This window comes from Talpa occidentalis, unplaced genomic scaffold, assembly GCF_014898055.3.
Source record: "Talpa occidentalis isolate TD23 unplaced genomic scaffold, MPIMG_talOcc4v2.1 talOcc4.9, whole genome shotgun sequence".
Classification (NCBI taxonomy): domain Eukaryota; kingdom Metazoa; phylum Chordata; class Mammalia; order Eulipotyphla; family Talpidae; genus Talpa; species Talpa occidentalis.
The window spans coordinates 100,518,579-100,534,873 of NW_023605305.1; the positions used below are offsets into that span (position 1 = coordinate 100,518,579).

General features: G+C 32.9%; 2 protein-coding genes across 4 annotated transcripts in view; one reads left to right on the plus strand and one right to left on the minus strand.

Moving 5' to 3' along the window:
* The window catches only part of MFSD14A (major facilitator superfamily domain containing 14A), a 40,881-nt gene extending 39,517 nt beyond the window's left edge, over positions 1-1,364 (plus strand). The window contains exon 12 of the mRNA XM_037499446.2: positions 1-1,364. Within this exon, the coding sequence (XP_037355343.1) occupies positions 1-207 (207 nt within the window). The 3' untranslated portion in view covers positions 208-1,364.
* The window catches only part of SASS6 (SAS-6 centriolar assembly protein), a 25,351-nt gene continuing 9,262 nt past the window's right edge, over positions 207-16,295 (minus strand). The window contains exons 6-17 of one of the 3 annotated variants that reach the window (XM_037499444.2): positions 15,620-15,685; positions 14,665-14,784; positions 12,761-12,952; positions 11,053-11,247; positions 10,851-10,940; positions 10,593-10,772; positions 10,210-10,291; positions 9,135-9,271; positions 7,173-7,301; positions 4,793-4,890; positions 3,503-3,597; positions 207-677 (exon numbers count right to left, since the gene is read on the minus strand). In XM_037499444.2, coding sequence (XP_037355341.1) covers positions 664-677; positions 3,503-3,597; positions 4,793-4,890; positions 7,173-7,301; positions 9,135-9,271; positions 10,210-10,291; positions 10,593-10,772; positions 10,851-10,940; positions 11,053-11,247; positions 12,761-12,952; positions 14,665-14,784; positions 15,620-15,685 — 1,398 coding nt within the window. In that variant the 3' untranslated portion in view covers positions 207-663. Of the gene's footprint in view, positions 678-1,330; positions 3,400-3,502; positions 3,598-4,792; positions 4,891-7,172; positions 7,302-9,134; positions 9,272-10,209; positions 10,292-10,592; positions 10,773-10,850; positions 10,941-11,052; positions 11,248-12,760; positions 12,953-14,664; positions 14,785-15,619; positions 15,686-16,295 lie in introns of those variants that run through there. The other 2 variants (XM_037499443.2, XM_037499445.2) reach the window with 2 other exon arrangements.

Below are 16,295 nucleotides of genomic sequence, written 5' to 3' on the forward strand. Positions count from 1 at the left end.
AATTCCATCATCCCCGGCCCCCCCTTCCTCTTTGGAGCCTGTTCAGTCCTGCTGGCTCTGCTTGTTGCCTTGTTTATTCCGGAACACACCAATTTAAGCTTAAGGTCCAGCAGCTGGCGAAAGCACTGTGGCAGCCACAGCCATCCTCACAGTACACAAGCGCCGGGAGAGGCCAAAGAACCTTTACTCCAGGACACAAATGTGTGACGCCCGGAATCAGGAAGACTTTTCTATCAGCACCCAGGTCTTAGTTTTCACCTGTAGTTCTGGACGTACATTCCATGTCCATCTGCAATGTACTTTAAGACTGTCTCAAGAAATGTATCTGCATGAACTCCGTGGGAACTAAAGAAAGAACTGGACAGTTTTCCAAAGATGTTACAATTTCTTTTGAAAAGAAACCTTTTGTTTATTAGCATCAATTCTTGCCACTAAGCTGTTTGTTTTATTATACATCCTTTAATTAAAAACTATATATGTAACTTCTTAGATACTAGCAATGTTTCTGCTACCATTTCCTTCAGGTGTTGAGCTTTAACTATTTATGCTGACGCAGTGAGACAGAGAGCAGGTAGTATGGTTGCGGACCAGTTCATTTTAACATTTTAAAATCTTGAGTCGCATTTTAATGTTGTGAAATCTTGGGTCAAATAATTCAAAGCCTTAATGCAGATGCTCTAAAGTAAAGAAATGGTAAAGGCATTGTTTGGATTAAAAAAAAATTGTAAGAAAACTGTACTAAATCTGAATCATGTTTCAAGCTTATTTGTAGTTATTTTATTTTAAACATTATTCACTACTATTTTTAAAATGAGAAATTATCAGCCATTTAGAATTTTAAATTGGGGTCTGTAGAGCCTGTAAATGTTTAAGTGCTGGCTCAAATTTGTTCCCCAGCTACTTATACCACTATTCTTTTAATGTTTGCATAATCATTAGAACCTCAACACTTGAATACATAATCTAAAAATTATATAGTAAAGCTGGTAGCCTTGAAAATGTCAATGTGATATCTATATGTAGATAAATATATATAGTGGCCTTTCAGGACTGTCACAGTAACACTTTATTTACAAAGCTAATGTTTGTCCTAAATTTTCAGGACCCTAGAAGAGAGCTTTATACAATTACTGATGTGAATTTCTCTAAAGTGTATATTTTTGTGTCCAGTTATATTATTTAAAAAGTGTTACTTTGTAAAAATTGTACATAAAGTATTGTATAGTTTACACTGTTTTCATCTTGTGTGTGGTTATTGCTTAATGCTTTTTAAACTTGGAACACTCACTATGGTTAAATAAGGTCTTAAAAGAACTGTAAATATTCTGTTAATAAAATTAAATATTTTAATGATTTTTTTTAAAGAAAGTCTTGATCTTTGACTCCCGATAGGGCCTATTTGGCTTTGTTTGTTACCATAATTTTTGTAGTAACAAAATGTTATACCTTCTTCACTCTGAATCCATTTCTTTTCCCTCACTATAAAATATGCTTAACTGGAAGTTAACTGGAAATGAATTTTTTAAGCATAAACGTCTGTCAGTCCTACTTCTGTTTTTTTATGTATTTTTTCACATTGTCATCACTCCCCAAATATTAATACTTTATTAACAAAGCTCACACAGTTTACAGAAATACATTAAGTGAACATTTTGATTATTGACACATGTACAATTTTACACTGCAAAACAATTTCAAATAAGTTTAAGAGGTAGAGCAAAGAATTTACACTCAAGTCTATATACATTTAATATCAAAAAACCCTTCAATTTGATATAAAAATATTTCTATCCTATCTTTTAGAAATTCTCCCAACTTTCCATGGAAAAGGGTATCTTATTTTTTTAAAAAAGAGCCATCTGTATGTCAAAAAACCAAACCCCCATCACTATTTTATACATATTACAAGTATTTACAAGAAAGCAGATTTTAATATCAACAAGTTTCTTTCAGGTTATAATTAAGTGCTTTCAAGTTATTATAACTGAGTATCTTTACTAATATAGTTTGAACAAAGAACTACATAGAAACAGTGCATAATTACAGTTATTAAACTTTAGATTACATACCTAGTTTCAGACAGCTTGCAAGTGCAAGTATCATAAGACTCAAGATGATGACTTCATTAAAAACTAAGCAGAGTCTGTCATACCATGGAATGCAATAAAGCATGGTATGTCACTAGTATCTATCTTGCAATGTCTTTCCTTGTAAATAATTTTTTAACAGGTCACAAGCATTAGCAATCTTTGCAAACAAAAACTGATGTAAGAGATATAAGCAAAAGCTCTTTTGGGATGTTTGTCAAGAAAAAATGGGGCCCTATGATTCTGAGTGAATTTTTTAGTCAATGTTTTCCAAGTAACAATTCTTAATTGAAACTTTTAGTAATATGGAAGAGGAGTTGTAATTTCTAAGTTACTCATTTTTGCCTACTTTATTAATAAGCAAACAATCTGATACAAAGAAAACAATACAAGGAATATTCATGATGCTCACAGGAAAGACTATAGTACTCATTTTTCAAATAAATTTTCACTAATACAGATTTAGGTGCATAAAAAACTAGTAAAACTCCAAATGAAAGAGAAAAATGGGATAAGTATAGACTGACTTCTAAGTCATTAAAATCCTTAAACTTTGTAGGTGAAATGACTAAAGCATTTTATACTAAATCTAATCATATATATACACTGAATAATTTTTACAATAAATTTAGCAAACAATAACAGCTAAAGGTTCCAAGAAAAATATTTCCATGCTATTAAGGATTGATTAATTCATTCATTTAGGTAATTTTAGGACTTTCCCCTTTACGCAGTAATTAATGTAAACATCTTAGGAGATAATCATCTTCCCACATAATTCTCAGGTGGTAAATTTAAAACATTTTGCCTATGATATTTTCATTCTTTGGTGTCATATATTACATGTGAGCAGGTTTTAATTTACCCAGATATTCATTCAATATGATCACAATATACCTTATAAAGATCATCTTTCCTTAGAACTTTTAATCCTTTTTAAGGATTAGTTTAATAACATTCATACCATTATTTTACAAAACACCATAATCACAAACTAAACTCATTTACTCAGAATCTCCAATCCCCACGTACAAATTTGCTCCTCTCAACTGTCTGCCATAAACAGCAGCATACTTATAGGATCAAACGATCTAATAGAGCAGCTTAAGTAAACTCTGGAACTTGCTTAACATTTGATATAGTTAACATATTTAAAGCACCCAAGTTTATAAAATTTAGATAAACAGTGAAGTATGACACTAGGGTTAACTGTTTGGTAACTGCCCTGGGAAATAGGCTGAAGACGTGGAAGGGAGGACCGCTGGTTTTGAAGATGTCTGCAATGCTCCTAACGTGCCTTCTTTTTGATGATCTACACATGAGGACAAAAAAAGGTCATTTGCCTTCCCTTAACCTTTTATATGTACATTTAATCAAACCACAGTGAACAATCCATTTCGGAAATATCTTCTCACCTTGGTTATTGAATAGATTTTGGCTGAGCCCTCGTAAAGGAATGCTATCTTCCCTTTTTTTCAAATATTTGGATTCCAGCCCCAAATTTTCACCACTTAAAAAGAAAAAAGTAACTATTTTAAACAAGACTGACTTTAGTAGTTAATTTTATATATACTATGCATAAGATAACAAATATTTATAGCTTTATTCAAATTATATTCTTTATTGGTTTCTAAGCAAATAATTTATACATACTTAAGCCAATATGCCCTTCCCAGTAAATTATAATTTAAAAAACCCTAAAAATTCTAAGAGTTGGGATAAGCAATGTGTGGGAAATGAAGATCATTATTAATAATTTCTATCTCATCTGTTTAAAATGATTTCAACAAAAACTTCTCAAAATTTTGTAGTGCTTTAAAGTCATTTTTTAAACACTAATAACTAGCTAACAAGTAACAGCACCAGTTCTCAAAATTCTAATTTTATGGACATGATTATGCTTGATTTTTTTTTTTTTAAAGATTTATTATTTTTATTTATACAAGCACTGGGTACAGTCAGAAGCGCAGGAGGGTGAGAGAATTCACCAGAGCCAGAGCGGGAAGCAGAGCAGGCAGAAGGACCAAAGTACACTGCTGAGGGGAGCAGCGGGCCGCAGGAGAGGTCTGCGCGCCATGTGGGACCCTCCTCCAGTGGCTGGGGAGCAGCCGGGGATTGAACCGGTGCTGCAGAGGCTGCGGGAAGCTTCAGAACCCAGCGCTCAACCTCTGCGCCACCGGGGAGGCCCCTTATGCTTGATTTTGTACCACAAATATGATCTTCATATTTTCTGTATGTATCAATGGAATTGCTCTTGGTATGTATGATATAGTTAAATATATAAACATACGGTGTTGTACCATTAATGTGAATTCCAGTTGCTCTGCCTCTTAAACTGTGAAGTTAAATATAACAAATAAGTACATCTTAAGACTTCAAGGAATTCTGACCTTTTATAAAAGGGAGGCTCACAAATATTAACTATCTTAAAATCCATCTTGGTCCCAATTTTAGATGAGCCATTGAATTAAGGCCAGAGAGGTGGGGTAAGATTGCAATGTAAGCGATAACTGAGAAAAATGGAGTGCATCAAGACAAGTCATATATGAAAACAAAAATGCTGATGATTAGGAATTAGAAAGAGTTCTATCTACCAGCAACTTAAAATGTCAGATAAAGGAGTACGCATCATAGAAAGTACCGGTAATTCTTGCTAAGATGACTCAAAATTGTAAACATTAAATTTTAGGTCAATAAGTACTTACTTCTCCTTATCAGTGGAACATGGCATACTAACAGCTGTTCCTGACTGAATATCGCCTACTGATGTATTTGGCTTCGTAAATTGCAAGTTAAACTGAACCTGTGAAGAGGGAAAACAGCTCATATAAACAAATTAGTGATAACATAGTTCTATATGGAGATATATGTGGCTACATTTGTTTTCTGATAAATCTAGACCACAGAAGTACAAGTTCAACTTATAATTCTTAACACAAACACATTTGAGAACACTTAATAAAAAGAAAACTATTTCTCCTTGCCAAAAAAGTTCCTGTCATCCAAGGAAGAATGTGAATCAACTACAAACATGCACTAGGGGACATTTTGGGGAAACATAGATGCTTGAAAATTGGACCATTTTTTGATGGTTCTACAACTGTATTGATTACAAGTAAGTATTGAAAAGTAGAAACTTAATGATGGGAGAATTTTATGGAATGTAAAACATGCCTTAGTAAAGTTTTAAATTAAAAAAAAAAAAAAAAAAAAGCACCCCAGAAAGTAAAAAGACAAAGTAGGGAAGGAAAAAATAAGTTAATCTATAACAAAGCTGTCTAGTGTCCAGAATATATAAAGAAAACATCATTTTATAAGGGTTAAGTATCCCAAACAAAAAAAAATGATTAAAAGGAATGACCAAAAATTTTATAAGAGAAAACAAAGAAATACTAATTAGCAATCAGTACCAGATAGCAAAAATGTTTTTGATTCAGTTACTTTTAAGAATTTATCATATGGGCCTCCCTGGTGGTGCAGCAGGTTGAGTGCTGCGCTGTGAAGCTGTCCACAGCCTCTGCAGTGAGGGTTCAATTCCTGGCTGGCCAGGGAGATGCCCACATGATGTGGCAGACCTCTCCTTTTGTGAATCCTTTCACCCTCCCGTGTCTCTGGCCTGTACCCCCATTCTTGTATAAATAAATAAATCTTAAAAAAAAGGAAAATATTAAAAAAAAAATTATCATCTAAATCTATTGTACAAGGCCACAAAGATAGTTGCTAAAGCATGAATACCTAGATTGAAAACAACCTAATCATTAACAGAGCACTAGTTTAATTAATCCCAGTATATTTATATACAGAAATACTTAGCAGTTATTTTAAAAAAAACGAAAAACTTACATTCTGATATATGGAAATGGACCTACTCATAATAACTTTTTTTTTAAAGATTTATTTATTTACGCATATAAGAACTGGGGTATAGGCCAGAGGTATGAGGTGTGAGAGGATTCACCAGAGACAGAGTGGGGAACAGAACAGGCAGATTGACTGAAATACACTGCTGAGAGGAGCTGCGGGCAAGTCAGGAGAAGTCCACTGCGCCATGTGAGTAGCTCCCTGGCCAGGGATCAAATCGTGCTCCAGTGGCTGCAGATGGCTTCATAGTTTGCATTTTAACCCCTTGCGCCACCACAGAGGCCCCCTCATAATAATATTAAATGAAAAAAGCAAGGCATAGAACAGTGGGCATGTATTATTTATGCTTCTTTTTTTTTTTTTCAAAGATTTTATTTATTTTGTGTAGAAGAACTGGTGTCTAGGCCAGCGCTATGGAGCTATTGGCAGCCACTGCAGCAGGTGTTCAATCTCTAGCCAGGGAGCTGACCCACATGGCACAGCAGACCTCTACTGTCTCGCCTGGGACAGCCCAAAACTAATTTGACAGAGTTCGTAACAGCAGTTTTAAAGTCCTCAGTTCTGTATTTTGTAAAATATAGTCTTTTCAAAGCATTTGTCTCCATGATACAGGAAAAAAATCAATTTGTGTATCTGAAGTTTGGAATGAAAAAAAAAAATCATTAGCTGGGTTGAGTGGATCAAATTCTGAAAATAAAATTTTAACACATCTGAGAAGAATGTATAAACCTAAAGCAGTAGCAATAATGATGATGTTTAGGAACTCAGGAGAACAGAAAAAGTCTTAGCAAATGAATCAAGGATTGGAAGGATGACTAAGCATATGCAATTTGAGAAAATGTTGCCAAAACTTCAGAATTTGCTATCAGTCTCTCCAACCAGACCTTTAAATCTTGGCAATGTAGTCCAGAACTGTCACTACAGCTAAGAAACTATCAGTATGAAAGTGGTGATCCTAGTTAAGTTTGATAATTGTAGGAGATATAATAATGAATAAAAAAGGAAGAGCATGAATAGGAACAAATAAAGTTTAAGTAGACTGATGTCCAGATTTTTACATAGTGATTTAGATTTATCACATACTGCATATAGTATTTTCCTTAAGAATATATACCAAATATTCAGTAATATATAATCTATTACTTAATTAACAACTGAACTAAAAATAAATGAATTTTAAGAAACACATACAACTTTTAAAAAATTATCATTTAACTTGGATACCTTTGGTCCCGAAATTGGATGGATGGTGTTTTTGGCAGATAGAGGATGAGGAAAGGAATTTTGGAATGCAAATGCAGATGAGACAGGATAACCAACCCCACAAGTAGGGTAAACCAGTCTACCATCAACCTAAAATGAAAACACAAAAATGGTTAAGGATGAGAAATTAGTGCTAAACAGCAGTGGCTGACCCAAGAGAGATTAACATCGGTTATAAAAATTTATAGTTAAGACCACTATCAGAGGCCAATTTTGTTTCTCATAACAACAAAAAACTTGGCCTAGAAGGCTTTTCAGATTGTCTGTGCAAGCTCAAACAAACCACTGGACCTGCCTTGGAATTTGAATTAAAACAAAGATCTCTCAATCGTGTCAGTACCCTGTTGGCCTCTCATTCCTGAAAAGGGTCGAAGAGGCAGGTGGAGTCACAGATCAATCAAAAACAAAACAAAAATTATTTTCTGCCAGATTGTCTAAATAAAAACAAGATCAGTGTTCTTCAGTGGACTGAGACAATAATTTGCATGATTACTAGTTTTCCATATAGTAACACCACAATTAACCAAGGTTAGGAGAACAGTTAACTTTTATAAGCAGGTAGTGGAAACACAAACCTTAAAAAGCAATTATGTTTATCAGTGGCTTTATGGCAAAAATACCTTTCACACATTTATCATCAATCAAGGTTAAGCCTGTCAAGTGTTTTCAAGTTTGCAAACACTTCTTTTCACACTTCTGTGCAATTCAGCAGAAATTCTTTCCCTTCTATAAACACCAAGTACTGTCTGATTTACCAGGCGTAAACTAAAAATTCAATTGGGCACTTGACTTTTAAATCCTCTGCCAATGGACTCCAGAAACATGAGTATATATGTTGGGTCAATAACCACCAGAAACATGGGTTTATATGTTGGGTTTGTATTTCCTCTTGCAATGAGGGAAGCTGAACACCACATGAAATCATGAGGTATTTTAGTAAGAGGTATTAAAAGGGACTAGTTTATTGGACTTAGGCATGGGTTAGAGGATTTAAGGGACAGTTTAGGAAAGCTGGGCTTTGCTATGAATCAGATGCCATCAAGAAATAAGGTAAGTGTATGATGAACATCTGAATATATCTCATCTATGAAGGCAGGAGGAACGTATTAAGGCCAAAACTAATTGGTAATGAAGCAGCAGTCAATTATGTTGGCCAGAATAAGAGGATATTTGCCCAATTTTGTGGTTTGTGGCAATGCTCATATTTCTGTGTGTTCAGACTTGATTATTAGAGTGGTCTTTTTCAGTCTTGACCCATCATGTCAGCCACATCTGATACCGACATTCTGTGAAATGGTTTGTTCCTGTCACACCTAGGCCCATCTCACGGTACTTAGTCAGCTGCCAAGCACACGGAGCTACTTTTTTTTCCCTTGCATCTTATTTCCTATAAGGAAAAAGGAAGAGACCTGATGCTGGGAGCTAGAAAGGTTACAAACCAGTTTTTCCTAGAATCTAGAACTGACAATTCTGGCAAGAAAGCTTTTCTCTTTTTTCTTTTTTTTTTTTTTACAGAATTCCATTTAGGTGCCTCCATTAGAGTTCCAAATTTGAGTCCAAGCCCTCTTCTCCCTTCTCAAGGCCTTCCAGATACTTGTACATGTACACACATCTGTCTGTGCATGAGTGTATGCATGTGTCTGGAAGTTTTTCAGCACATTCGGCATTATTTTAGTTAATACTGATTTTTATATCCACTAAAATCTTACAAAGAAATGTGCCCTTAACAGACAGCCTCTTTAAGAGCAAGTATAACTTTATGTCTCACTTCCAAGTACAACTTAAACTACTTGAGTGCAGTTAATGGTAGGACTCCAACCACACCAGTACCAGCACCTGTCGTGGAGACTTTCTAACAATCTGGGATTATTTTTTGTCTGAGGAAATTTACTAAGAGTAGTCACATGTTAATTTGAATCTTACCACATTAGTGTTAGGAGAAATTCCACTTCTGATTATGTTGCTACTAGTATGTACAGGTGGAGTGGCAGAAGATCCCAATACATCTTGCTTTCTCACTAGTTGATTTTCATTTAGTTCTTTATTTAACCATGTGATTACTTAAATATAAAGAACAAGAAAGAAGGTAAATTTTTTATTAAACTTTTTAATTTTGTAATCATTTTAAACATTAAAAACCAATAGTGCAATTTTTAAGTTTTTAAAACTACCTTATGTCACATGAAAATATAGGTTCATTCAAATTTTGTCATTATTGTTTCTAATCTTAGCAACTGCCATATAGAACTCCTTTTTCTAGTACTATCAGAAACATATTTGTGCTAGTCAACAATCTCTTTAAAGGTTTTTTCCCTCTACAATGATACCTTACAGTTTATTTGAAATTCACACTCATATCTGAATACCAATACTAGACACAGAAAATATTAGTTACAGGATTAATCTTCTATTTCAGTTCCAAATAATTCATATTATTACTATCAGGTAAACAGAGAAATTAAAAATGAAAGAAAAATTTAAAAAATATAGTGAATACTTTTTATACTTTTAATTTTGGGTTATTGATACATGTGATATGGTTTTCTTCATAATGATGTTTTATTTATTTAATTTTATTTTAAGATTTATTGATTTATTTATACAAGCACTGAGTACAGTCAGAAGCGCAGGAAGGTGAGAGAATTCACCAGAGCCAGAGCGGGAAGCAGAACAGGCAGAATGACGAAGTACACTGCTGAGGAGAGCAGAGGGCGCAGCAGGAGAGGTCTGCGTGCTAAGTGGGACTCTCGCCGGTGGCCGGGGATCAAACCGGCGCTGCAGAGGCTGCGGGCAGCTTTGCAGCCCAGTGCTCAACCGCTGTGCCACAGGGGAGGCCCATGATGATGTTTTATAAGGTAGATAATAATTTACTAAAGCAAAACCATTAAAACAGTATATTTCAAGCAGAATTATCTGCATATAGCAATATATGAATTCAAATAAAATTTTCAGCTTAAGGATAAAAGTACTTCATTTAAATAAAAGATAAGATACTTACACTTTTCATTATTTTTTAGAAGCTGTTTGCTTTCTTCAAGTTTTTGAACTGTAGCTTCTAACTGTTCTTGTAATTTGCATACCTGAAATGTCAATCCACACAGTAATTATAATAAAGGCAAAAATAAAAACTGAAGAAATAGCTTACTATTAATAGCTGATTATCTTAATAATTATTAAAGAATAAAGGATATTATTAGCTCACCCACATAATAAAATGTGTGTAGACCTACACTATATATACTCAACTTATTTGAGTCATAATTTTACAAACAAAAATAGGTTATCTTTTGAATCTAATCACGTTCTTTTGAAAAACAAAAATCAATGAGGAAATTTGTTATTATCTTGGAAACAATCTCACATAAACAAACAAAAAATTACCTCCTGCTCTTTAATTAGGAGCGACTGTCCAACATCTTGTAATTCTTTTTGTTCCTTTTGTAATTTTTCTTCCTTCTCAGCCAAGAGTTTTTCTTGTTGAATAGTAACTGTATTTTTTAATTTTAGTTTACCCATTAAAGTTTTCAGATCCCCTTGTAACTTCTTGATAATTTCATTTGCCTGTAAAAGAGCTTCATATGTGTATCTTCACAAACTCTAATCAAATGTTTACTTTCTATTAAGTTTTTAAAAACAAACCTTAAGAAGTTCTGTTGACAATGATTTTATTGTGGCTTCAAGTTTTCCCAGTTGTACCTGATTTTTCTCACCATTTTCTTCTAAAGCCACCTGGTATATAGTTTTTAAAAAATGAACAATTAGAGAATTTATGTTTGTTTAGGAAAAAAAACATTGTTTATAAATGTGATCATCAATTTGTTTAGAAAATTTTAAAGCAGACCTTTTGTTCCTGGATTGTATCAAATGCTTCTTTTGTTCTTAAAACAAGCTGGTCCTTATCCTTGATTTCCTGTTCTAAAACAGCCACTTTTGTTTGTAGCTGATTAATATGCTTTTCTTTTTCATGGCATTCAGCGTCTAGGGTGGAATTCTCTCTTCGCAAAGAGAGGACTTCTTGCTTAGTTCGCTGAAGCTCCTAAAGGAGGGAGGAAAATGATACACCATGAAAAAGGGAATTAGTTTAGTTTGATTATTTATAATTAAGATGTTTAAAATATAAAAGCTCTTTTAAATAATTTTAAAATTCTAGTACTGACTTTTTTAAATGTTTATGAAAGTCTCTAGAAGTATATAAACCTTGTAGATTTGGAATATAACTGTAAATACACTAAATCTAATTCAATCATTCTAAGAAAAATTAAAACAATTCTGATTTATGAATAAGTTACAATAACTTTTAAAACTAGCAACATAATTTTCCAATGTCATGAAATTTACATTTTAAAATGTCACTTAATATGTAATAAATGCTCATTATATAAAAGAATTACAAAATATATAAAAATAGGTTAAAAGCCCTATCATCTAAATAGAGCTTCTCAGCTAGTTTGCATGGTGAAATCACCTGAGCGGCTTTCACAACTACTGATGCCTGGTACTATGGCCCCAAATTCTGATTTAGTGAGACCTATGGACTGTGCTGTCGGACATTTATGAGTCTTCAACTGGTTCTAAGAGTAGCCAAGGGTGAGAGTCATGCTCCAGAGTTGACATTTTTTTCCCTATGTCACCTATGTAGAGATTTATTTTTTTAAAGAGCCCACATTGTGCAGTTTTTAATCTACCTTATTCATATATAGTGCAAGTATCTTCCCAACTCAACATATATGTAAATATTTTTGGATTCCCTTTTGGTGCGTTCTTTAAAGCAAAATCAAGACAACATATTGTTAATTAAAACTAAACTTAAAAAAATCTAGACTATATTATTTCCCAACCAGCTAATACTAACTCAAATGACACCAATACACAAAAATTGAGTGTACAGTATTACTAGATAATTTTCATTTTTAACAAAAACTTTACAGAATAATTTTATAATTATGCCAAAATGGTTTTAGAAGTAAAGACTTTGGTATTAGACAAACTCAAATACAAATCCCTGCTCGTCTTTGCGGTCTTGGGAATTAACTTACCTAAATTTAAGTTCCCTCATTTGCCTAACAGAAGAGATAAACACTTTACAAAATATTTCATTTAATCTTCACAAAAACCCTTATGTAAATTGCTTAGCATATTGCGTGGCATATAACATTCAATAAATAGTAGCAATTACTATTTCTAGAGCACTAGTGCCTAAAAGGCATAATTTAATGTAATTAGAAGAAATTAGCATAATTAGAACACAATTAGAATATGTAAAAATCAACATCATGAAGCAGTCTTTACACACGGAACAGTTTCAGGACTAAGAACTCAGACAGCACTATTATGAAATATTTAAACTATACAATGAAAATATTTAAACTACACTATGAAAAATGAAGTGTTTTACAAACTGGTGTGAAAGGCGAAGAGGAGGAACAAGTGAAGGCAACTATTATTTGGCAGAGGGACACCACCTACATAAATAATAAAGTAATGAAATGAAAATGTTCTTTCAAATGCGGAGGGGAAGGGATGTGTGAATCAAATACAATATTCAATACCTCTTCAACACCAGACAGTTTTGCTTTCAGTTCTCTGATGGTGGAGTCTCCTTTGTATTTCCTCTCAGTTAAGTCTTTATTAGCAGTTTCTAACTCAGACAATCTGTTTTGTAGCTGCTGGATATTTCGTTGATGGAGTGTTTCTAAATCTTTTTTCTGTTGTTCATGCTGTTGCTGGTGTTGGACCTGTGCCTATATATATTAAAAATTTAGTATGAAAATTTAAAGAGAAAAATTCAAAATATGGAAAGATGAAGAAAAAAATAATCTTGATTACTTGTCCTTAACATTAATTATTAGATATTCCTGTTTTGAAGAGGGTCACGTCAATTATGAAAGGAAAAAGTAAGGTCAATAAAGGCAAATTTACCACTATGCTCTTGTTCATAATATCTACTTCTAAACCTACATATGTTTAGAAGTAAGTCTCTTAAGGGAAGAATGATATATGATTAAGTAAAAAATGACATAAAATATATATGGGTTCATACCATATGAACCTATTTGTGCAAAATGAAAAAAGAGTGGCTACCTAAGGGAACTTTCAGTATTTGTTTGAAACACCATTATATACTTTCAGTTTTTTACAATCAGTGTACATATTTTAGAAAGAAAAAAAAAATCTGGACTTACAAAACCAGCAAGGTATTGTCCATTAGTTTAGTCTTATAGCTTGTATATTTGGAACATACAAATAATACTGTATGTTTCTATTTATATGAAGTTCCAGAACAAGCAAATTAATCAATGATGACAGAAGCCAGAAGATCGATAACCTCTTATGAGATGTATGATGTAGACTGGTAAGACACACAAGACAACCTAAGAGGGTGGTATAATTTCTGAATTTTAATTTGATAGTTAATATTAAAGAAGCTTTGATATAAAAGTAAAGGAACCCACCCTACAAAGCAGTTGAAAATGACAGTCACTCAGAAAAAGCAAGAAAAGATATTAAGAAATAATCCAGAAGAAATGAAAATAACGAGTCAGACTCTGGTGAATTCTCTACCCTCCTGCGCTTCTGACTGTACCCAGTGCTTGTATATATAAATAAATAAATCTTAAAAAAAAAAAAAAAAAATAGCCAGTCATATTAAAAAACGCTTATCTTCACTAAAAAGCTAAGGAATAAATTAAATCCAATTCTCCCTTAACACCTCACAAGTAGCAAATATTAAAAGGTTAGCAACAATATACAGATTCCACTTCATACAGTCTCTTTGGGTGGCAAATTTACAATATCCATCAGTAATTTATATGGGTATATTGCAATCTTACTTCTAGGAAGAGAGACTGCTCATTGCTCTACTGTCCGCAGTAACCAAAATTCTGAGGCATTTAAATGTCCATGAATTGGGTAAGTAGTTAAATAATTTATATCCAAATAATGAATGCTATGCCATCATTAAGAAAAATGGCAAAAGAATGTTATTTGTCGTCACGTTAGGGGTAAAAAAAGTTACAATCAATATATACAGTAGGCCCTCATCAGCATATAGTGAAATACAAGACCTCAATAACATAAAATATGAAACCCGCTACATGTAAGCATATATGTGTAATTATGTATAATTCACACCTCAAATTATAAATGCAAATGCTATAAATAATATATTATTTACATAGAGAAAAATCTATATATAGAAAAAACATCAAAATGTGTATTGGTTATTGATGGGTAGTAAACCTTTAAAGGACAGTTTTTTAATTTTATACACTTCTGTAACATTTGAAAATTTTAAAGCAAATAGTGGATCATCGGAAAAGCCATGACATATTTTTCCTGTTTTTCAGGCAAAAATGCGTATGACTTTTCCGACAACCTTATATTACTTTTACAATTAATAAAATATCTAAATGCAGTAACAATATAGTTTTCCAGCTTCTTCTAATGCTCATACCTGCAAAGCTTTTTCCTTCTCACTTGTCAGTTCCTGAGAATGCTTACTTGACAATGCTGCTGTGTGTGCTGCCCATTCATTCCGCAGCTTATCTAATTCTTGGATTTTTTCTGATAATGTCTGTATTAGAATTCAATACAAAATATTAAGACAGTCTCTTGAATATGTAATTAGAGTAGAACACAGCAATATTTACAATGATATTAAAGAAAATGGAATCCCAGTTTTACAAGATATAGTCAAAGCTTTTCCTTCAGATTTTTTTGTATTTGAGGAAATTTGATTAAAATAAAAGTAATTTTTATTGCCAATAGGTCAAGCTTAACTACCTTTATTTAACCTTTTACCTAAATCTGGCTCTTTAGCAACTTGGGCATTAAGAAGTAAAGCAATCCAGGGTGGTATAAATCAGTTATGGAGTAGTTCACTTATACACATAAAATCTAGTAACACACGTTCCCAAGATGGGCCACGTAATGCCCGAGTATTTATTGCCTTAAGTAATGCAATTTATCAGATACCTTGATCCTTAATTTCAAGGACTAGGGGCAAGAGGGTGATAGCTATGACAAAAATGATGATTAAGCCTAAGAGAGGAATTCATTCTAAACATAACCTAAGGAAGCAATAGGTTTTAAAAGATGAAAAGCCATTTTTGACAAGAGAAATAAGGTGAATAAAAGAAGAAAGAACTAACTTGTGACAGATACTATATCTTATTTACTGAAGAATTGGCAGGAACATGTCATACACTGGATAACTGAATTGTTTGGATGGAATAAAATACCTAGGCAAGAGGCAGATTAAAATAATTATCTGGTAGCGCAAGGGAAAAGGAATTCAATGGCAGTATGCTTGAAAAAAAGAAAACATAAAAGCTTGAATTTGATTCAAGAAGCAGTTCAGAGCCAAAGTTTGGATGACTTACAAAGACATTCAATGAAATATGAATTACCTTTTGTGTGAAATTCAGTTGCCTAGTAACATCATCCAGAGATTGCGTCAATGATAATTTTTCTTCCTATTTATAAAAATAATAAAATTATGATGTTTATAATTTAAACATCTGTAGCTATGCTACTCAAAGTGTAGCAAAGTATGACATCAGCATCACCCTGGAAGTTGTTAGAAATGCAGAATATCAGATTCTACCTCAGGTCTTCTGAGTAAGAATCTGCACTAACAATATTCCTAAAAGATTTGTGTACCATTAAATTTTGAGATACACTGATCTCAATGCACTGATACATTTGACTAAAAAGATTTTGAAAACTCTTACAGGGCATCCCAATGTTGTTTCCTTGTGTTCTATGCCTTTTATAGTTAGACAGCATTTTGTAATTTTCAAGACATTTTCACTTATTTTATCTCACTTCAGATAGGAAAGAGATATTTATTTCCACTCATTTCTACCAACTGATTAAACCATGACTCCAAGAGTTTAGGAGACCTGGCCAAGGTCACAGAAAAATAGAAAAACCCCCCAGACTTAAGTTTCTCAATTCCTAGTCCAGTTCTATCCTCACTGTACCTTAATTAAATAAAAATCATTTAATGCACACAATTGTCATTAAAATTTATGAATGTATTTATAAAAACTTAGAAGACAAAAAACCCTTGATACTTATTTA